Consider the following 23,668-nt stretch of genomic DNA (forward strand, 5'->3'; position numbering starts at 1 on the left):
GCAGTCGGCGGGCGTACGCGCGGCGCTGACGTACCGGCGCGCCGGAAGTGGGGGGCGCAGCTCCGGACGGCGGGAGGATTTGGCGGCAGCGGCGGAGCGCAGCGGCAAACGCAGCACCATGAGCGTGCAACTGAGCGAGGGTGCCATCGCGGTGAGGGGCCAGTGCCGGTTTCTCGTGGTGTGGCGGGGGAGGGGAGATGGGCTGGGCTCGGCTGGGCTCGGTCTTTGCGTGTGAAGGCTTAGTCGGGCCTGGGCCTGAGGAGAAGGGGCTTGGTACCGTGTCCGGCCCGGTCCTGAGGGGACAAACCAGGCCTGGAACTGAGCTCGGTGCTGGGAGGCAAGGAGGGCGCTGGTCGAGTCTAGCGGTGACGGTTATTCCCGCGTCTTTGGCCCTTCCATGGCAATTTCTCCTCACCAGTGGCTCTCGAAGTGTTCCTGAGTGAGGTGGTGGTACCTTTCTGAGGGTCTGTCTTTCTTTTTTCTAGGCGATAATGCAAGGGGAGAACGTCTGCAAGCCCGTGCTGCAAGTAATTGTGAGTACTCTCCGCTACCTCTTGTGCTAGTGCATTAGTGACTGCATGTGCTTCCACGTGGGTTTCTGAGTGCAGCCAAACTTCTCTGCAGAGGAGCTGAGCCAGGCTGATGCACTCTTAATTTTGTTCTACATGGTTTGGGCTATGTTTTTTATGTCAGTGCTCAAAAGAATAGGTAGATCACTTGCTAACGGTGTCACTTTATGGTTTTGAAGAGTTTCTGAACAAATGAGAGCTAATCTGTTGTTTCCCCGCAGAATACACGGGCTATAGCTACAGGAAACGGGCCACCACGTTACCGAGTGTTGATGAGTGATGGGGTTAACACACTCTCCTGTAAGTACAACAAGCTGCATTGAGATTTTTGCAAATGTTGAGGATACTAATGGTGCTAAAGTTTCCAGTCTAGTGTCTAAGGTGCAAAGTGTTGAAATGAGTATTGAAGGAGTTGTGGTTTGTATAAGGACCTCAGACTCTCAAGTGTGCACCTGTATTTTAAAGTAATTTAGCTTAATCTTTCTTTGACTTCTGTTCTGGCTATCACTGTGCTTTGAAGTTTGGGGAATAAATACAGTATAGTTTATGCTCAGTTTTGGTGACTTTGTCAGCACTTACACTCTTTTCTATGTGTCTAACTAACTAAGCAGGTTTAGATCTAATGCAACAATAGATTGGCTGAAAGTTGGGGTCAGCCACGGCAGCCCCTTTTAAGGTTGGCATATGTTATTTGTTTCAATGTTTTTCTTCTGTTTCTGCAGCGTTCATGTTGGCAACACAGCTGAACTCTCTGGTGGAAGAGGAACGCTTATCAGCCCAATGTATTTGCCAGGTTAACAGATTCATTGTCAACAGCCTGAAAGATGGAAGGTATATATGCTTCTTTAAGTATGATCCTACAGAAAGGCAGCTGCACTAGTGGGTGCTCTGTGCCTTGTGACTAAGCAGAGGCCAAATGCTTTTGATTGGATTATCTGAAAATATTCAGTCTTTAGAGTGCAGGAGGGAAAGTGCACAGCACAAGCTATAGCAGAAATAAAAAAATTACAGAATGTGTCTGAAGTGGATTCAGAGATATCTACTACAGTGATTTGGTAATTAGATGTTTCCAGTTGGAATATTCCAAATTGTACAAAGCTTCATCCACTTAAAATTATCTGCTGTGGAAAAGAAACAGTGAAGATTTCTTGTTAGTTACGTGTTGTGGAATCTGGTCTTTTGTGAAAATTTGAGGGAAGGGAGGTAGGATACTGTAAAATGAGAAGGAAGCTGAGTGATTATAGAAAAACTGTGTGTCTAGGAAAATATGAGCTGAGGTTCGTGTTCTTTTCCAGCATTTTTGGGAGAGAATATAACTTTTTTGAGGCAGCAAGTATATTCTCTCTTGTAAAATATGGCATGCTTTTGATACTTTTAAAACACTAGTTTCAAGCCATTTTTTTTTGTGCCCATTCAGCCTACTGTCAGCTGTCCTTGATGAAATGTGACACTGTTTCAAGCCTACTTGTACCTTGTGAGAGGGCTAAGTTCACAGTGAAGAGCTTTTGTCTTCCAGATCCCTTGTCCAAAGAACCAGCCCTTGATGGTTGGTTCTTTTATCTGCAACAAAGGATATCCAGAGTCTGATAAGCTTGCAGAGGCAGTGGAAATCTTTATTGCTGTCTGTTCTGTGTTTGTAGGAGAGTGGTTATACTGATGGATTTAAATGTTCTGAAAACTGCTGATAAGGTTGGTGGGAATATTGGCAATCCAGTGCCGTACAATGAAGGTGAGTGTCCTCTGTAAACAAATACCTTTCTGAACAGACTGTCTGTTATGATAGCTTTTCACTGTCTGTCTCTCTTGCTTTGAAAAGAAGCAATCAGACATGTTCAGCTTTCTTATACCTGGAAGTGATGTCCGGATCTTGACAATCCTTTCTATTTGTGTTACACAAAGTGGGTTTGTTCATATTTTAATAAACTACACCATTGCTGAAGCTTCAGTCTCTACATCGTATTGGGAAGTATCTATACCTTATGATAACATCGACAGGTTTTTATTATATGTTAGTGGTCTCTACGTAGAGTTCCAGTAAGTATGCGGAAGCTATTCTATGTCTCCTCATAATGAGTAATCAAATAGATTGTAATTTCTTCTGTCTGGAAAGAAAACAGCAGGAGGAAGATGTAATAATGATCTGTGAAAGTATAAGATGGCATGGAGGGGATGAATAAAGAATGATGAATCTCACTTTCTCTTCTATGTTCATTTGATGCTCTTTAGTTCTCATATTGTCAGGTAGTGGTTTTAAAACAAAGGCTGTACTGCACCCCCAAACAGTGCATAGTTAAATTACAGAATTTGTTGAGGTAGGTGCCAAAAATTGGCACAGGTTCAAAAAGCAATTAGATGTGAAAGAAAAATCCATTAAAGGCTGTTAAACATAACAATACATCCTCTGCATGAATGTTAGGTTCAGGAAGCACTAAAACTTAGATTGCTTGAACTACATAGATGAGAGACTGCTATGAAAACACAGCCAGCATACAGACTTCCCTAAGCACCCGTTCCAACCCAGTCATCTAAAAATGATGATGCGCTGAGTGGACCTTAATCTGACCTTTTATTTTTATTATGTTGCGTAAGTAACCATTTCATGTGCTGAGCTTACAGTTCTGAGGCAAACATTTTTTGACTTAATACATATTTTTCTCCCCTGGGGTACGTTCAACAGTATGTTCTATTCTTCCAGGTCTGATTTTTTTAAAAAAGAGAGAGGTTGATAAGCACTTAAAGAAAATATTTTTACAGCTCTGTCTTGATGTATATACAGATAATGGATAAAATTTAATAGCAAATAGCTCTTCTTGAAGACTTTTTTTTTTGCTGGTGGAAGTGAATTAATATATTTTTGTTACTAAGGGACCATGCATTAATGACAACAATTTTCTGTAGGATATTTGGGACAAACAGTGGTGGTAGGTACACTGCCATTCTGCTTTAAAACCTACTTTGCGAATTGAAGCAGAAATTAGACTTCATTGCAAAAGCAAAGTCATCTTTCTTCATTAACTTTTCTTTTTCCTAGGGAATTAGAGGGGCGTTTGTTAAATGAGCCTAAAGAATCCTTTGTTCCTTTGATAGTTACTTAGCTAATTGCTGTTTAAAAAATGTGTTGACATCTCAGATTTTATGGTTTAATCCCACAGTTGCTGTAGAGACCAAGATTTTCAGAATAGCTATTGAGCAGACTGTTTTTTGCCTCTCTCCCATTTCCCTTGCTTATGTGATACTAGAGTTTGTGAACTATAGTGTGTTTCAGTTATCATATTGTTGCTTGGAAACGACTGGGAATGTGGTATCTTTTAGAACTGAACTGAAAATATACCTTTAAGACTATAAATTCTGGTAAAATTGTCATTACTTTGATCAAAGTTTTGTTCTTCATTTGGACTTACAAAAGTATTCAGCAATGATTTCTTCAAATCTAAATGCTTTTGGAGATGTTACAGGTCTATGATTGTAGTAAGTGTGGTCTTGTGCTAGGTAGTTAACAGATACCAAATTTGATGTGATGTACACTTCATTTTAACACTGACGTTATTCTGCAGGCTTCATACTCTTTTTATTTGATGCTAAATAAGGTGTCAGTTACAAAAGATGGTAATGATTTACATTAAGTATACTTAACCCAGCTTTTCTGCTCTGCAGGCTGCCCGATTTGTCATGAAGGCCGTGATAAAATGGCAGAGGTGTATTTCAAGTTGCAAATTCTTTTAAATTCCTGTATTTATTGAGAGATTGTATTTTTGAGGAACACCCAGCTAATGCAGAATGAGTATCTAAGAGCACTTTGTGGAAAAAGTTCAGGTATTTTAAAAAGAGGGTTTAGTCCTACTTTTTGAAATCCAGATTTCAAGTTATTAGACCTAGGATTGAGGGACAGTCTTTTCTAGACCGTAATACCACAGTAGGACCCGGGGAGTGAGAAGCTGCCTTTTGGCCACTTTTCGCTTGAGCAGTAGGTGGTTAATCTGCCTAACAAGGAAGCTGGAGACACAAGCTTCTTAATACATGTCATAAAAACTTTACAGGCAGCATTTCATAATAGTATCGAAAATTAAGATTGAGCAGTTTACCATCTAGTTTTCAACAAGAACTAATGTTATTACTGTCATTAATCTCATTCAAATTAGTTTGATGCTGGACTTTCTTCTTACTATGACAATTACTTGCTACTTATGTCTTTAATCTTTCAATGTTGAAATGTTTTTATACTTACACATTCACTTGAACTCCTTATTCTTACCCTTCCCATCATTTTGATTTGGTGTGCATTCTTTCAAAATGCATTTTCTTCCTTCCTCTTCCCCTCCATGCTACTGTGCGGTTTTCTGTCACCATGGTACTACTGTAGCAATACCTCTGGGTAACGAATGATTGGAAGCAGAGAACCACTGTTAGATGGCTGTTACATTCGAGTGGGCTGTGTGGCTAGCTTTGGCCAAAGGTCTTGAGTTTAACTAACCCAGTATATGCAGCAGAAATGGATCAGGTATTTCAAGTGTTTTTTTTCAGCTTCCGCTAATAAAAACTAACAGTAAAAACCAGGCAGAGTCATCAGTTTTGTGAGCACCTTAATGATCTGTAGGCTACCAGTCACCAAAAAACATAGTTTAGGAGTCCCTAGACTCCACAAGTGAGAAAATTGGAGAGATATTTCTGCTACTTCTGTATTTGAACACATGCACAGATGTGTTAATATATTCTTAATCTGTTGAGAAACACCAGGCTATGTGTAGGCAGCCATTAAAATGTGAATTTGTGTTTCATAATACACAAGTGTTCTAATATATGCGACAGTCTTTTGTTTGGTTTTTGGCGATGTTTGTTTGTTGTTTTTTTTTTCAATTAAGAAGTCCTAGGGAAAAAAATTATTTGAACAAAAGTAGCAAGGAAGTCTCTTGCTGTTTCATATGTGCATGCCTGTTCTTCTTGAATATTCTGCCCCTGACCAGACATATTTTTGTCTTAATGTGTTTTATTGGGTTTTTTTTCCTTCTTCCCTTCCACAAAATGAATTTGGGGTGTTGAGCACTGACCCTGACTGGGGTCCTCGGAGTACCTGAGGCAGCTGAGCAAGGGTGAAATCTGGCTTCTCCATCTAGTGGATTCTGCAGTAAATACACATTGCTGTTTGACGTCACTGTTGCCAGGGAGACTGCTGTCACCAGTTCACCGATGTGACTCTACTGCGGCAAGTTAGAGGAGCAGATTGGGTTTTGTGCAAGGACCTTATTTTGGATTAAAAATAACCAGAGGGTTACCTCTGTAGACTACACAACATCAGGCGACACTAAACCTCCTTGTGTTGCTTCTGCTCCTTTACTTTAGTTCTGTGTGATCCTTTCTTGCCCTTCTGTTCTGAGATTCTCTGCTTCTGTTGCTCATGATGCTTATGGGCTTGGTCTGGCCTTCTTTTCCATTTTCTCTGACCATCTTCCTCCTCACATCCCAAATTATAGACACTTTGCCTGCTCAGGCCTAGGACTTCTTGCAAACCGATGGTTTGAGAATTAGTTGTGTTCAAAAAGACAAATATGTTGGATATTTTCTCATCTGGAGGCAAGATATGATAGGATAATTATTCTGCAAAGGAATTCAGATTTTTTGAATGGGAGATTAGTGTTTTAATGTACTATTTTTCTAGATAATATTACTCTGCTTTTTCTCTTGTAATTTGTCATCAATGTAAGGCAAGTAAAAGCCCTGGAATCTAAAAAAAGCCATAAATGCATGATATGTACTTATTATGGCATCACTTTGCTCCCTAAGCAATATATTGCTGTGTCCCAAGAGGGACCCAGATGAATGCTGAGATGATGACTCCATCACCCCCACATTAAATATCTTCATATTTTGGAAATAGAAGGTGTTTTCTTTGTCTTGTGTTAACTTCAGATTTGATTTTTACCCAGTGGGTTTTGGCCCTGTCTGAGCTTTAAGAGGGAATTCTCCTACAGATTTTTATCTTAGCTGCTAGGTAGTAGCAGAAACTACCTGTCAGAGCAATACAAGCCTATAAAAACTGAGAGGTTGTCAAGATTACTTCAGTGCTGTCCTTTTAAATAACTGTCAACTCTGAATTCTTTCAAAGTAGAAAGCAGCTGCTTGAGGAAAGATATCTGACTGGAATTCCTCCATGGTAATACTGTTCAACAGAGAGCTTGCTACTGCTGTCCTGTAACACCTGAATTTTAGCTTGTGTTCTGTGTGTTTTAAATTATTTTTTCATGCAAGCCTTATTTCCTAATAAGGCTTAAGCATAGTTTTAATTACTGTGCTCCCTACTGTACTATATGGTCTCTTTCCATCTGATTACCAGGGCAAGGGCAGCAACGTTCTTCAGCTCCAGCAGCAAATCCAGCACCCAGCAAACCACAGCAACAAAACGGCAGTTTGTCAGTAGCAGGTAAGAGTAATCGTGGGCAGGAATTTTGGTTTGCATTTCTGCATTGCAAAGCTACAGCTTACATTTCAAAAAGATCCTTTCTCTAATGGTGTTGCACAAGAAACACTCTTAATGACTAATCCATAGCTTGACAAGGTGAATTCTCTCAAGAGGCTGCTGTACGCTTGCATTTAATGGTGAATTTTTAAAATTCACCGCCTTCACTCTTCTTCCCCAAGGAAACAAAGATAGGAAACAACTTTGACAAAGCAGTGTAAACTGAACATTTCCTCTGATGCAGTTTTGCATTCTTGAAACAGCGCTCTGTGGACACCCGAGCAGGCTAGTTTGGAGCTGGCCAGGTGTGTTATTGATGCTGGGATATTGAGACCAAACAGTTTAGGTGGCGCAGGACTGAAACTATTTGGTAGTACATCTATAAATACGGCTTATTGGTCAAGACTTTACATAGTGAAATACTGAAAAAGACAGTCAACTTAAAATGTCTGCCTGTAGACTTTTTTGGAAGCAACAAAGTTGTCATTCCTAGCTCTTGGTACTGTTTTAACTTCTCTGTTTCTTTACTCCTGTGTTTAAGAAATACTTTGAAATAGTAAAATTTTGGCCCTTGCTTACTGCATCAGAAAACAAACTTTTCCTTCCCGTACTTAAAGCTGATCATAAGACTTCTATGCTTATACATTGACAAGATTCAGTTTAAAATTAGTAGTGTTGCTTTGTGTCAGGAAATTATTTGATTGTGGGGTACTGTTCCTCAGTTGTTCCCCCAGATGGTGTAGATCTAAAGCTCGATGTGCCGTATTTTAGAGAATTTACTGCTAACTAGTTGTTTCCCACTTGGACCGTATTTAAGTGACTGACTGGACACATCTCTGTTTCCAGTGCAAGTGCTCTAAAGATTTGAAAGTGTCTCTTCTGCATCAGTGTGCAGCCTAGAAAATACTTGTGGCCAAGAGCAGAAGTGATTCAATGAACATTTAGCTATTCTGTGGTGCCCACAGAGCCCAGTGAATACAGCTTTAAGTGTCTATTCCATGGCAAGTGTAGTGTAACTTTTCCCGCCGCGCTGTGGGGAGCTGCGTAGAAGGCAGAGTTTTGCCTGACTTTGCACTGTGGGTTGGGTTTAACCTGGCTTTTGACTGCAAGGCTGAAATCCTTTGTGCTTTATTGTGGTTTTTGAAAGGTCCTGCTGCTGTCAAGTACCACGCTCCCTCAAACCAGTTTGGTAAAGCGAGCACTCCCAGCTCAATGAAGACACCAGGGGGATCACAGGCCAAAGTAGTGCCGATTGCCAGCTTGAACCCATACCAATCTAAGTGAGTTATCATGGTTTGCCAGGTATTATTCAATATCACGGGCATGAGGGAACAATAGCTTCTTTTTGCTTTCTAGTGTATGAATCTCTGTCTAATCATTCTTTGAGTTCTTTTGGCTTTATTGGTTCACTTCAAACAAACAAAACCACCCAGAGAAACAAACAAACAAAACCTCCATAGAAACATCTGTAGGGGGGTTGCTTCTTTTGTTTTGTTTCTTGTTTGCATTTTTGTTTTGGTTTGGTTTTTTGGAGTTGGGGGTTTTTTTCTTACCTTTTTTTTTTTCTTTCATTATTTCATAAACATTCCAGCAAGCTGAGATTTGCCTTTGCATTGTCTTGGTGAAGTTACCCTGCTGAGCTTGATAGGTTTTTAATATTGGAGTTGAAAATCAATTGACTTTTGGTGTTTTTTTTCCTAAAGCAAGCTTCTTTTTGGTAACGTAATGACAAAACAGCTCACTAAGCTATTCACTTTGGCTACTGTTCTGTTGAAAAGCATGAGGATGTAATTATTTCGTGAATGACATTTTTAAATTATGCAAACTGATTTGATTACCTAAGTTAAACATGAGTCCTGTAATTGAGCTCTTGAGTTCTAGCAGGGCTTTTCAGAACAGGCAAACTGCTCTATGAGAAATGTACTTTAGAAGAGTAAAAGTTTTGAGGCCTGCTTCTGTGCAGAAGGATGTTCGCTACTGTTATCATACTAGATGCTTCATCCTTGGTGCTTTCTGAACGACTTTCTGCCTTTGATGGTCTTGGCAAATTAAAACAGGAAGCAACAGAAAACTGGGTGGAATTGCTGAGGTGCAGTGGGAAGATTCTGGCTTTTAAATAGTGACATTCCAGTTCCAAAGGTTTGTCAATTCAATCTCTGCTTTAAAAAAGAAAAAAAAAAAAAGACATGGAACAGTGATGCTGTTTATCTCCCCACCCCCTGATTTCAGGTGGACCATTTGTGCTCGTGTTACCCAAAAAGGCCAGATCCGCACATGGAGCAACTCCCGCGGTGAAGGAAAGCTCTTTTCTGTAGAGCTAGTTGATGAAAGTGTAAGTGTCATATGTTGAGAAAAAGATAATGTATGCCAGATGCTGATGAACCTTTCATAAAGACAGAATAGAGGAAATAAAGTGTGTTATAGGAAATGTTTTTTTTTATTACGACTGAAACTTGTATTCCTGTATTCATTAAGCTGAGCATCAACAACCCAGTTTTTATCCAGAATGAAGTCTTAAATGTATGGCATTACTGATTATTTTTCATCGGAGTCTGTAGTGTGTGACTGAGTTTTTGCAGCTTCAAAATGTAGTTGTTCATGGAAACTGACAACCTAATACTGAGGTTTGTGGTGGTTTCCTGTAGATTGAGTGAGGTCTTATCCTTGCTTAGATACCTGCTACAAAAAGAGGAGTGATAGAAGCATTGCCTCCAAGTTATAAGCTTTCATTTTCATGAGGAAATTGGTGTACAAATTATTGTAATACTAGGAAATTTCATCTGTGGTTTGTTTGGAGAATGGTATCTGATTAATCTAACTAAACTTGCAGTTTGTCAAACCTCTTACCAAATTACAGCCTTCTGTCGTGAAAACAAACGATTCTGCTAGATTATGTTTAGTATAAAATGCGAGGTTAATAATGTAACATGTTGTTACCAGCCATTTGTTTTCTCTGCATACTGTCTGTATTGAAATTTTTTTAAAAACCGTTTATATCTAATGAGTTTATAATTGTTGTTAATTCGTACTTAAAGACCTGACATCATGTGTGAGTGGGGGATACATCACAATATACTGTGTGCTAACTTGTGGATTTTTTCTTTGCATGTAATGGCAATTAATGCTAGCTTTATAAATATCTTTTCAGAGGTGTATATAGGATATATGTAGTTCTTATGCATTTAATTGTGGAATTCTAGATATACTAATGAGACTTGAATATGTGATTTGATGGTCAGGTGTAGAAAATGTCATTTTAGCTATAACTACAAATGCAAAGAGAATGTTGTTTGTTTCTCACATGCCTGGAGCTAGCCTGGCAGACCATGCTGTGTCTGTAGAACTGATGCCACTTAACATTGCAAAGATTTCTTTTTATTTTTTTTTTTTCATGCTGAATTTCAGTTCTGACCAGCTCTCCTATTTTCCTGCAGGGTGAGATTAGAGCTACTGCATTCAATGATCAAGCAGACAAGTTCTTTCCACTCATTGAATTGAACAAGGTATAGTAGCATTGTGCTTTCATAGACTAACAAGAGCTAGAAAAGAGGAACTTCAGCATAGCAAGGATTTTTAAAGGTGAACACAATCTATTTTCTCTGTTTGACTTCTGATAATATCCTTTGTTTCATTGTTTTCTCCTGTAGGTATATTATTTTACCAAAGGCAATTTGAAGACTGCTAACAAGCAATATACAGCTGTTAAGAATGACTATGAGATTACATTCACTAATGAGACTTCAGTTGTGCCCTGTGATGATGCCCAGCATCTTCCATCTGTTCAGTTTGAGTTTGTATCTATCTCTGACTTGGAGAACACACCTAAGGACTCGATTGTTGGTCAGTCTAACTAGCAAAATGGCAGGCTCAAAAGCTTTGCAGTTTTACTTTTATATCCTGAATACTGGGGAGGTAGTGAGCATACAATGCTTCAAGTGTTGGGATCTCTTGAATGAAGTTATCCATTGGTTGCCATTAAAAATACCGCGGGTAGCTTTCCTGTTAAGGTGTCTTTGTCCTGTTCTGCTAACAACATATAATGATTTTTCTTCAAACTTGTGCTTCAAATTGTACTATGATCATTGTTTTCCACAGAAGAGGGCTGATAGAACAATGTCCTTGCTCAGCACGTGTGCATTTCATACCTTCTGTGGTCTTGCTTTCTTTCACTATCTAATTATCTCTGTAGTGATTTTGGCATAATTCGTTGCATCCCAGTCCAAGCTGCATGACTGTTTTGGCTTGCTTTGTGAAGTATTGGAGGTTTGTTTTTCTGTAATTTGCTGGGCAGAGTACTCCGGAAAAATCAGAGGCTTGGGTGGGGGCGAGGGTTCTCAGGTTTCACAGGCACAAGATGCCTGTGATTCAGAGGCATTCAGCTAGGAATTTTAAAGGTAGATCTGTAATATTTAAAAAATGGTATATTTTTAGGGAGTGCAAAGGGGATTGCGTTAGCTCTTACTACCCAAACATGCAGACCCATCTAAGTTGCAGCTTATAGTCATGGGGCTACAGTGAAGGCACTAGCCTGTTGCTTCATTTTGTTAGTCACTTTTAAACCCCTTGCTTGAGAGACTTGTGCTTAAACAGCAAGTGTGTTACAGAATCGAGGCTGAAGTCATTTGACAGAATGTGATGGGAAAAGATAGTACAATGCCTTGATCTTGCTAATGTGGTGAGGCTTGCATTCATGAATATCTTAATGAATTCATCAACAAAATTAAAGCGCTGAAGAGTTCTGTAGTGGAGCATTCCTACCATAATACACTTAATTTCCATATCAGATTTGATTTGAATAAGGAGCTAGGATACAAGGTAAAAATCTGACAGTAGGTTTGAATTCTTCTCTTATGATCTTGTATTCCCCAACTGTGACCCTTGAGTAACTCTAAATTGTAACTGTTTTTCAGATGTAATTGGGATTTGTAAGAGCTATGAAGATGTCACTAAAATTACAGTGAAAGCTAACAATAGGGAGGTATCAAAGAGGAACGTGCATCTGATGGATACATCAGGGAAACTGGTGACAGCTACGCTATGGGGAAATGAGGTATGTGCTCTCTTACCTGTTCTTAAGCAAAGGTTCCTTTGTGTAGGGTGAGGAACTGAGTGTGCTCTTGTCATCTGAGATGGGCATAGCACTGAGACAGAGTCCGGGGTGTTCAAGGATCAGGGGCAGAAAGAAGGTGAAGGACTGTCTGGTTGCATTCAGGTGTGATGTTCTTAACCTTTCTCTGACAAACTGCTGACATGATCTGACTAATGTGTTCTGAACAACTGCAGACATTATGTCTCAAACCCAAAGACTGAAGATAACAGTCTTCTGGTTTAGGAAAAGATACGAGTTGCAGTTTGATTATGGAAAAGCCCAGTGGCTACAGCTGTCTCATTTGACATGAATTTTATTTGTAAGGTGGGATACATGTTACCTTGCATAAATTGCTACTTAACTAGGGGGTTGAGAGGCTGTATCTCAGACTAGGAGTTTAAAGCATCAGAACCTTGGAGCTGAAAGTTTGAGTAGCTGCAGTAAACTGTTTCTGTATCCTTTTAACAGGCTACTTTGTTTTCCACTGATGTTGTAGATACTTAGGGATTTATGTTCCAGTATATAAAATGGGAGTGATCCTACCAGCTTGACAGTGATGCTTTATGGCTAAATGATCAAGTGCACTGATATTGTAGGTAGCTAAACACCATTAACCATCTGCTGATATAAATGAAATAAACCAAAGCTCAATATCACAAAGTTTTGAGGTTGCACCAAGTTGTTATAGGAGACGCTACTGGTAATCAATTCCTGGCATAACTCTTCCTGCAGAGATCAGGGTCTGCATTTTACAAAGTTAATCTGCTTGCTTGCTTGTAGAATAGACACAACAACAAGCGTGGAGGGGATGTGACGTATGGCTTGCAGCTGGCACAGTTAGGGTTAGGATCTCTGTCTCCTTTGTAACAGTCATTGCCCTAACTGCTGGGATGTTTTGTGTTCTTTTTGCATCTCATGGATACAGTGAATGCTACTGCTAACTCTAGCTTGTTTGTAATCTAAGCACACGATCCTCCCCTTGCTTGCTAGGTGGTGTGGGGTCCAGAAAATCTATACCTTTCAAAATCTCTCTCATGCCAACAGGTTCTTTGTTAGTGTCAGACTTTACTCAAATAACAAACTGATGTCAACTGAACAGCATTAAAGCAGCTTTATGAGATTAAAAACGGAAAATGGAAAGAAAGTTGAGGGAAAGTGTTTGGTCAGCATACGTATGCTTCTTGTAGTAGTATTTGTAGTAGTTGTTGAAGTAGTAGAATAAACATGAATGGCTCAGTCAAGCCAAGTGAGTTATTTCATTTTCTGAAGAGTCTAATCCGACCAAATAATTTCTCCTGTTCAGAGAAACCCCCGTTCCTATAACCAGTCTCCCTTTCTAAAATCCTTGTGTAAAACTCCTGGTGGAGGGGACCCATCGTTCCCCCAACCCCCTGCCCAAAGTAGTGGTGTGACTTAACGATTCTCTGGGCCCACAAAAAATGGGCTGTTGGGATTAGAGCTTTAATTGTTAGCTGCCTTTTCTTAAGCTCCTAGTGATACTGTTTAAAGCCTTACCTTCTAAATACAGTGAGACAGTTTGATTCGGGTTTAGTCCCTTGTCATGTTCTGTGAATTATGACGGCAAGCTCGGTACTTGTACCATAGTGTGCTACTAATGTTTTCTGTTTTTCGTACATGCAGGCTGAACAGTTTGATGGTTCTAGACAACCTGTGATAGCCATCAAAGGAGCCAGAGTCTCTGATTTTGGTGGTAGAAGCCTGTCTGTCCTGTCCTCGAGTACAGTTGTTATCAACCCTGATAGCCCAGAGGCTTTTAAGCTCCGAGGATGGTATGATTGTGTGTTTATGTTGATTCATTCCAGCCTGCTGTGCTTTTTTGTTCTGTTTTGTTCTGTTCCTCTGTGCTTGAGCAGTCTATATAGTACTGAAGAAAGGTAGCAGAGGATATAGATTCCAAGGTTATAGAAACTTCTCTTCCTTGAAAGCACTAGAGCCTGAAAGGCTGTCCTCTTAAGTTGTTCAATTCAAAAACTTATAATTCCATGACAGACCTTGAAAAATTGAAATAGGAGTAGTGCATGCTGACCCAAAGCCTTGGAAGGCAGCATGAAATCAGACTTGACCAGCTTCACTTTCTGAGGCATGATCTGAGAGAACAATATTTTTTTCACAGGCTTTTTCCATTGTATGAAATCTGATATGCACTCTGTCAGTGTGGACTGGAGGAACTATGTTGATTTCTTCCAGTGTTTATTCCTTATCAGATATTTTTCAGATAGCAAAATAACATTTTTATTGTTGTCAGGAAAACAAAGTGATTTCTTGCTGGTTTATTGCTTCTGCTGTAGATGGTTGCTAAATTGTCTGCTATAACTACTAATAAAGGTAAGGCATGGCGTATGTACAAATAGGGTTAAGTGGTGACAGCATCAGATTTGTGAATCTTGGATTTTCAGGTTCTAGGTAAATCATCCAAACATGGATAAAATATAGTGGCATTCTGCATTTGTCATTGAGCTGTGGTTCTCCCGTACTTCAGAGGGTTGTTGAAGATAAAATTGATTGTGGGTCTTAGCTATTACTGTCACACTTCAATTGAGTTCAGTTTTTGAGTCTGGTTGGTGTGTTTCTCAAATCACAAAAAACACCACAATGGGATGACAGTACAGCCGTTTGCTGAAAAGCTCTGCTTTCTTATTTTAACAGAGGAAGCATAATCTTTTCAATGCTATTTGCTTTTTCTTTCGAAGCTGCTGTGAAGATAATGGTACCATGTAATTTAATTTTAATTATGGAAATATCTTGATGCCCTTAAATCTTGTTATCTGACTGCCTTAAACAAGTATGCAGTGCGTGGTTTGACCACTAGCTGGCAAACAAATTGCAGTTATATAGAACAAAGCTGTCCTCCTTTTGTGGGTTTATAAAATACTGTGCTAATTAAGTCGGACTATTAACTTATTCTGAAATGCTATTTTTGTTTGCAATATACACAAATTACTGTAATTGTTTCCTTTGCAATCATTGATAAGAAATCCCTCGTATTAAGCACACAAAACTAAATGTAAGCTTTTGATAAGTCTGTATGGTCTGCTATGCAAAAATACAAGTGTATCTTTGTGGTTCCAGGTTTGACTCTGAGGGGCAGCTTCTGGAATGTACCTCAATCTCTGATGTGAGGGGTGGGCCAGCGTCTGGAGCAAATACCAATTGGAAAACTTTGTTTGAAGCCAAATCTGAGAACTTGGGACAAGGAGATAAGGTAAAGCATGGTCACTGATTGCAAGCCTTGTGTATTGGGGAGAAAATAAAAAGCTAGACTATATGCAGGCGTTCTGTTTATTGAAGTAGTCCGGTTGTTGAGCAGTATGTGCTTACTCTCTGAGAACTTCCACTATTAAATACTTTTTTTTTTTTTTTAATAAATTCAAGCCTGTTGCTGGTGTTGGAACATGATGCTGTGTTTGCTGGATAATTCTAAGCCTTGTATAAATGGGGCAGGGGGGAGTTCATCCCAAAGATGTTCATATAAATAGCACAAAGTGTAACGGGAGAAGCAGGTACATTAGGAGGAAGTGGTTTTCAAGGGTGCACACTTGGTCAATAGAAAAGCTAGGAGTAAAATTCAGGTCTCTAGCATTCCAGTCCAGTAACCCCTCTAGACTTATACTGCTTCTTGATTTATTTTTAAGTTATTTTTTTCCCAAACTTAAGTGCTAAGCCATTTGGGATACACAAGAACTTCTATCTAAGGAAAAAAACTTTACCTTTACCTGTAATTGAGCTATTTTTTTGTGAGATTTTTTGCATGCTGCTTAAGCAACCTCTGTTTATCTGTTGAAAGACTTGACCGTGCTCTTAAACCATTAGGATGATTATTTTATTATGGTGATTGGGTATTTTGTTCTGTAGGCCATAGTTTAATCAAATGCTTATCTGTAATACTACACAGTAGGCTTTCTGGTTTTTGTATTGCCTCCCAGAAGAAGCATAGGAAAGTGCAGAATCTTAATCCTGTGAAAAAGTAAAGATTTGAACAGACACAATGGAGAAGCAAATATGCTTTATCTAAAGAAAACCTAGCAATTGGAGTTTCCTGTAATGGAAACACAAAATAATCCTGCTGTAGGGGCTTTCTTTTAACGTAATGGAAGCTTGAAAATTATTGCAACAGAGGGGTTGATTTACAGTTTCCCAATAATCCTATAGCAGTTAAGCTTTCTAATCCTAAACATCCAAGTATGGGTGCCTTGCTTTGTAGTTAATTCAGAATTGGAAAACATTGAGTATTTTGAGGCTAATGTTGCACACTCACTCTCCTAGGCGGATTATTTTAGCTGTGTGGGCACAGTCGTACATCTGCGCAAAGAGAACTGTATGTACCAGGCATGTCCCTCTCAGGATTGCAATAAGAAAGTGATAGACCAACAAAATGGACTGTATCGTTGTGAAAAGTGTGATCGTGAATTCCCCAACTTCAAGTACCGCATGATGCTTCTGGTAAGTAAATGGATTAGAGGAGACTGTTTCATGCTGTTTTCCTTGTGTAGTCCAAATAGAAATCTTTGGAGAGAATGGGGTGTTAGAGTGCTGTTTCTCTGTTTGTGGTGCCTGTGGGTTAGGGGATATTTAAATGGCTTGTATGCTGTACCTGAGTGAGGAGGGATGTTTCATTGAGCTGATTAGCAGTTTGTTTTCCTAGTGCTCCAATTAAAAGCTTTTCTCTTTGCCAAAAAGTTGATGCTAGCTCAGTTGATTCTGGTTTCCAAGTGTACTATGCAGTGCAGAGTACAGATGGCCTACGCCTCTTCAGTAGTGAAGATAAACTGAAGTACAATGGCATTTCTGGAGAGCAGTAATTGCACTTTTACAGCTGCTACCTATATTTAGTACTTTTTTTTTTTCCTTTTTCCTTTTTTCCTTTTTTTTTTTTTATTGGTAGGTATTGTTCTGTCTCATGCTTTAATGGAGCTTGCTTCAGAAAGTTGTCTGGGGATTATTATTGTGATGCCCGCTTACACTATAAGCGTTCAACCTTCTGTTTTTACATTATAAGTTAAAGTTGTATCTGCTGCTTAGAAATGCTGTGCCAGGTGGGCATGCAGAGAGGAGGGAACTGTGCCTGCAGTCTCAGTAAAACATAAACTGCTTCTGAATAGTTCCTAGCAGATAACTTCTAGGAATGCATGAACTACTTTACATAGCAGAATCATTCTCATAGAATATAAAGGGGATACTGAGGGTACAATCAAGGCCTTCAGAACAGTGTGTCTTCTATTTTTCCCATTCCTAAATGTCAAAGCAGCCAGGAAATGCATATGAGGCTAGTACTTGATCTTCTTACTGCTCTGTCTTGCCCTTGAATGTTTCAATAGTTTCCTCATAACATAGTATTACCTCAGAACTTCAGCGTGAACACATGCATGCACAAAGTAAATGCAGTTTGCAGTCTCACTGGTGTCCCCCTTGGCGCTAGCTGTTCTGGGCTACCTGTTCTGCCTCACAGCTCATCAGCGACAGCAGAACAGACCTGAACATCCATCAGTATGTACCACTGTTATCTTGTTGGCCTTTTCCTGTGACACAGTGTACCGCCAATATTAACTTGAGTTGTTATTGTGATATTCTATGAAGCTTAAAAAAAAAAAAAAAAAAGGTAGAAGTCACTGCCTTCCACCCTCAGTGATGGAAAGTTCCTACACTACCTAGGGCTCTGATAATTACTGGAAACTTAAAACTCTCTATAGCTGTGAAATAAGACAGTACAAAAGAAACATTTCTGTCTTCCTTGGGGAATAGGCAACTGGATGAAATAAACTTTTGGTGTTTTGTTGGTTTTTAGGTGACCATTGCAGACTGCCTAGAATATCAGTGGGTGACTTGTTTCCAAGAGTCAGCAGAATTCATTCTTGGGCAAAACGCAAATTTCCTGGGAGAACTGAAGGAAAAGGTCAGTCAATTAGCTTATTGTATTTTTAATAAATGTCTAGAAGTTGAACTATGTTTCATGCATCTTGTTGTTGGGCTGCCCTGAAATTTCTTGCTTTTTTTTGATGCTCCTGGTAAGGAAGTACTTTTGTAAGGTCGATCTTGAAGCCACCTTGGAGAAAGACATAGGGTATGTGTGGAACACCAGTGCTGATCTGTCCCTGTGTGTGCCTGTATAGCACTCGTAAGCTAGCAGAGGTGGCAAAAGCAGTGAGTTATATTCATGTAGTTGCTGTGGTAATTAAGTGTTACTAAAACAAATACAAAAGTGCCATAAGAAAGGGATATTCTACTTCATTTGGCAAGAATTTCATCTTGACCATTCTCGGGGTGATAGGCCAGCTCAGGGGCCTGGCAGCCCAAGATTGTTCTCCAGATGTTGAACTTTACAAGTTCACAAATCATTGCTTCTCCCTAGTCTCAAGTTCTTGGCAGGGACTTGTTTACTCTCCTCAGGATTATTTTCCAGGGGCCATCTGCCTGGAGAAGAGAGATTTGCCTGGTTTCCCCCATGGTTTGCTCCCACAGTCAGTCTGTCTACCTCTGAGCTCTTTTGGCTGTTAAAAGCTGGAGATGAGCCTGTCCTTATCACCTGGACCTTGAGAGAGGGCTGATTACTTAACGATAGTATTACAGCCTTTAGAGGGCTGACAGCTTTAACACATGTTGACTCCAGTAAAAAGGACAGGCTGTTTTATCATTGCAGATTCTTCCAATCTAGGTACAAAAAACTGTTTTAGCCATGAATGCTAAGGACATTATTCCTAACGTGTTCCAAAAATTTGTTTACAAAACCCAAAAGTTCCAGAACACTTTGTATGTATCTTTGTAAGTAGGCAGGAAGCTTTTTGAACTAATATGTGTTAGCCCACTTCTGAAGGCTCTTTTTTTCCCCACCAAATATCATCAGAAACTCTGCGGGTCATATGAAAACCATGACTTGTAAAATGGCTTATTGGCAGAGATGCTTAAGTGATCTTTCTTTGACATATAAGAACAGTTTTTAAGGTGGTAAGTCATTAAACACTGACGGTATTTTCTTCGCTTTGCCACTACATGCTTCCCTGCTCATTTTCCTTTCTTCCAACCAACATAATTTTTTCTTGTTTTTCAGTTGTCTACTATGTAAAATCTATGTGGTTTTGTGATTTGTTGTTGGTTTTGTTTTTGGGTTTTTTTTAATGATGATATGAAAAGCATAGTAAGTTCTTGAATTGTATATGAGCATTGCTGGGCTCCCAGGTTAAGGCTGGTTGATGCTAGGGCTCCATAGGTATAATAGTTGTTGGTTAACCCGTTGCTTGGCTGTGGAAGAGAAATGAAGCAGGAGGGGTTGTTGAGGTTGTAGTAGTCCTGGTTGTCCTGAGACACTATTGTAGACCTCATCTGCTTGTGCAAAGCAGGGCTAGTTTTCCTGTAACTTACGTACAAGCATGATTTTTGAAAAATTCCTGCACTTTGGCTGTTTAAGGTAAATGGCACAAAGCTTGTGGGTCTGGGATGCTAAGTTTTTGTGAGCTAAGAAGGCTGGCCACCTCTATTCTGTAGGAAGATGTATTGCTAGGGCATTCTAATTAATGTGCTTGCACTTTTGCATTTCCATTTTCAGACATTCTAAGTTTGTCAATATTTTCTTACTTCAGTCATGCTTAATTTCAGCTAGAGTTCAAACAAAATTTAAGTCACTTTTAATGCTGAAGAGAACTGGGTGAGGAAGGAGAGGTGGCAGATCCTATGTAACTGTACAAACATGTAATGTCTTTTGAAGAGCTGCCTAATGGAAATGGCTGAGGGTAGAAAATGGAACATAATATGGAATGAGCCCATGAGTGGGAATGCTTTGTGTTCCAGGAGAAGTTGGTTTTGATTTGACACTTTTATGAGCCTTTAAAAATGGTACTTGATGCATTTTCAGTAAGCTTTTCTTAGTGTTTTTTCTCTGAAGACCTGATGCAGTATCCTGTGAAGTTGGTGGGAGTCTTTCCACTGTTCACAGTATGTATTGAATTCACGTACAGCCAGTGACCATGCTAAGCATAGATATGTATGCAAGGTTTTTCATCTACTTCTCCACTGTGCTTGTTACCAAAGGAGGTAATGTAGGGTAGCAGTGACTGGTATACTAACAGCATTTTCCACTCACTAATGGTTAGCGTAGTTTGTGGCAGAGCTGAAAACAGAAGCCAAATGCTTTATTAAGCAAGTTTGCGTATCCTCTAATCCATACGACAGTCAGAAGAAGGGGGTTTTAATATTCAGGCAGGATATTCCTAAATTTTGCAGTCTCTGAAACTAGCTACTTCTGTTCACCTTCATTTGTTGTGCTTTTGTAAACCTTAGGAGAATCACTGTGTAGGGTAAAATAGTGCTGCGCGCATTTAAAAACAGCAGATGTAACACTTGGAATATGAGTGAAACTGAGGTGGGTTCAATTCCAGATCAGATGCTCTATCTGCTGCTGGAGTGACTGATCAAGTCAAGTGCATCTGGTAGATAAATGGATAATAATTACTTGTCGGTATCATGGTGCTGCAGAGTTTTTGTGGAATGTCAGCAAAGGTTTTTACGACTAATTTTTACAAAAATAAACTTTTTCCACAGTCTCCAACTTGTCTGCTTCTTTTCTACTGTTTTGACAAATTGTCTGTTATAAATGATGATGATGTTTGGTGTTCATATGGTAATTAGAAGCAGCTTATGTTATAAATATGACAGAGTCTTCTAATGGTTACAAAAGCATGTTCAAATCATGCATCCAATTTTTTGTAGAACATCCTCTTAAATGGGTCTGTGTCAGGATGTGAAGTATATGTACAGCCTTGACAGGTAAGCAGAGAAACAGAATGCCTAGTGAAACAATTAATAGGGAAGTAGTTAACTCTGTCAGCGCCTGTGGTCATAGCAGAACACCAGAATTAGCCAGTTAAGCAGCATGAGAGAATCTCATGTAGATTTATGGTATTTTCATTCTGTACACTTGGTTGCAGATTCAGTGCGACTGTACATTGCTTTGTTTATGTGGCTAAAAATTTTCAGCTTGAGTTAAAGTTTTTCTTAAAAACTTGAAGTTATGGTTTTGGCATCTAAAATTCGATGGAAGATTCAGCTCTGCCTTACATGATCCAGTTAATTCCACTGTTTTGCCAACATCAGCAAAAGATGAGCTGTTCTGAAAGTTCATAGTGCTACTGGAAGCCTGGATTGTCTGCAGCTGATACCTGTCTTTGTCCTTCTCACAGAATGAGCAGGCATTTGAAGAAGTGTTCCAAAACGCAAACTTCAACACGTATGAGTTCAGGATCAGAGTAAAACTGGAGACTTACAACGTAAGTATCCCCTAAAAGGCAAATAATGTTGCATGTGTGTATTGTATTTTGACTTGTCTCTGTAGGAGGTGGCTTCCTCCTCTTATGTTTGTGGGGAGAAGCTTCTGAAGGTGCTTGCTAACAGCAGTTAAAAGTTTCCAAAGGTACTTGGTCACACAAAATACCAAGTCTTGAGCAGTGAAGGAGGGATCTGCTGTCATTAACACTGCTCCCTCCCAGGTTCATCAAGCCTGGCTTGTTTCAAATGGAAAAATAGCAGCTCTGGGAGTCATGTTTGCATTCCCAGCTAACCTTGATACCAAGAGCAGTAAGTTATTGGGGCAGAAGGAGATTAAAACCAAATGCATGGTGTGCTTAGCATTCTTTTACATGCCATATTTCTGTTTCACAGGATGAATCTCGTATTAAGGCTACAGCAGTGGACGTCAAACCTGTGAACTACAAAGAGTACAGCAAGAGATTGATTGCAAGCATCAGGAGAAATGCTCAGCTAGGATGAGGAGGCTGCTACAGACTGAAGTTAGGACTTCCAGGGAAAAACTCAATATATGCTATTATATGGGCTTCCCCGCCCCGCCCCCTTTGGTGTGTGACAATTTGGCATTAGTTACACTGTGCATGATAGTCCAGTGTAGTGGGCTATGAGTGATTTAATGCATTTCTGAAGATAGGCCCCTGGTAGTTAAGAGTGCACTCTAATGGCAATGATATTGTAGACTGTTGTGGTCTATTAAGCTGTCACAGCTCTAAAGAGGAATCTCTAGACAGATTGCCAGGGTCTTTAGACAAACCATTCAGAATGTCTGAAGTAACTTTGCTTTCTTACTGTATGTAAAGCTGAATTATATAACCATTGTGTCGTCTTCGCAAGAAAGTAGTGACAACCTTGACACCTTGACTTGTTCAGCAGAGGGTAGGAGGAAGAGTGTCATACAGCTTTCAGATCTGGACGAAGGAGAACAGGTCTATTAGCGCAAGTTAGTTCCTTTCCATAGAATTCAAAGGCTTTCTCTTTCCACAGGTGCCATGCAGTTGTTAATGCTTGGAATGGCAATTTGGTAGAATTATTAATCAAAGACATATCTCTTATATCTGAAGAATATCCTTCCTTCAGGGTTTAATAGACTGAGTCAGATGGGTCTGATATTAATCAAAATTGTCTCTTCTGAAGAAGGCAGATAAGCATTGACTCTCCATCCCCCAGGGAAATCTAGGCAACTACAAAGCATTGCTTTAGTTTTCTCTTCAATTAATACTATGGATTTTTGACTGATTTTTTTTTTCTTTAGCTCACATTTCTTGCCTATACATATTTTGTGTGTTTGTATGTTCAGTTTCTTTGAGTTTATTTGTAATGTTATTAATCAGAAACAGGTCTTCAGATGGGGGGAGCTTTGTTTCAATAAACACTGTTTAATTCCTGTGTAGTGAATTTTGCTTTCCTTGAACACGAAAGCCTTCTCATTACTGGAAAGCAATTAATTAGCTTTCATAATAATCATTCACTTGGGGGAGATGTTACCTTATTACAGACTGTAAGGTTAGACTGAAGAATGGAGACTTCCTTGCCTGATGTTAACAGCATGGAAATGCAGTGATATTTTCACCATTTCTGTGCCTGAGAATGCTGATGAGCTGGCACTTCTGGGATTTTTATTGACGTTTACACAGCAGTCTAAAACTAACCAGGCTTTGAGATTTGTTCAGACATAGAGCTAGTACAGAAAACAGTAATTATGCTACTGGGCTTTTCAGTCAGCAGAGCATGCTAGCTCTGTGTGCTCCTAATCACATTAATTATGTGTTCCCTGGCTGCAGCTCACAGCTTGGCATTTGCTGCACAGCTCCAAGCATCCAGGCAATACTGCAGTGGGTCTCTGGTAGCAAAACTGAGACTTATTTATTTATTTTGCTCTGTAGAGCACTCTTTCTTCATGTATTCAGTTGGTACCCTTTATTTCCCATGACTTCCTGTTTGTCATCTTGAATCTTTATGTTTAAGAACTGTAAGTGCCGTTTCCATTGATGGAGATGAAGGACATTATTCTGGGCCCATGAATTGCACAAACAACCTCTTCCTCTTTTTTGGATTGAGGATCGTGACTGGATTCTTCTGCTGATATCTTGCATTTTTTTTTTATTGAAGCATTTGTCTCCTCTGACCTTGTTTATAAAGTGTTGACTAGAAAATTACAGTCTTCAGCAGAGTTCTGGATTGACAAATGGTAGGTTAGCAGTGATAATCTATCTTTCCAATCTACTAACCAGTCTTTTAGTTCTGCTC

The 23,668-nt window shown here is 39.5% G+C and overlaps 1 protein-coding gene across 1 annotated transcript; it reads left to right on the plus strand.

The window, feature by feature from the left end:
* The first annotated feature begins 9 nt into the window (after nucleotides 1-9).
* On the plus strand, nucleotides 10-22,811 carry RPA1 (replication protein A1). Its single transcript, XM_013301678.3, has 17 exons — nucleotides 10-151; nucleotides 486-533; nucleotides 791-869; nucleotides 1,292-1,400; nucleotides 2,210-2,298; nucleotides 6,898-6,984; nucleotides 8,168-8,300; nucleotides 9,250-9,352; nucleotides 10,455-10,523; nucleotides 10,668-10,860; nucleotides 11,931-12,070; nucleotides 13,751-13,899; nucleotides 15,200-15,332; nucleotides 16,394-16,570; nucleotides 17,913-18,020; nucleotides 21,298-21,384; nucleotides 21,776-22,811. Exons 1-17 carry the CDS (start codon nucleotides 119-121, stop codon nucleotides 21,881-21,883), a joined length of 1,845 nt encoding a protein of 614 aa, XP_013157132.1. The 5' UTR covers nucleotides 10-118; the 3' UTR covers nucleotides 21,884-22,811.
* Nucleotides 22,812-23,668: the final 857 nt, after the last annotated feature.

Source organism: Falco peregrinus, chromosome 2, assembly GCF_023634155.1.
Source record: "Falco peregrinus isolate bFalPer1 chromosome 2, bFalPer1.pri, whole genome shotgun sequence".
NCBI lineage: Eukaryota > Metazoa > Chordata > Aves > Falconiformes > Falconidae > Falco > Falco peregrinus.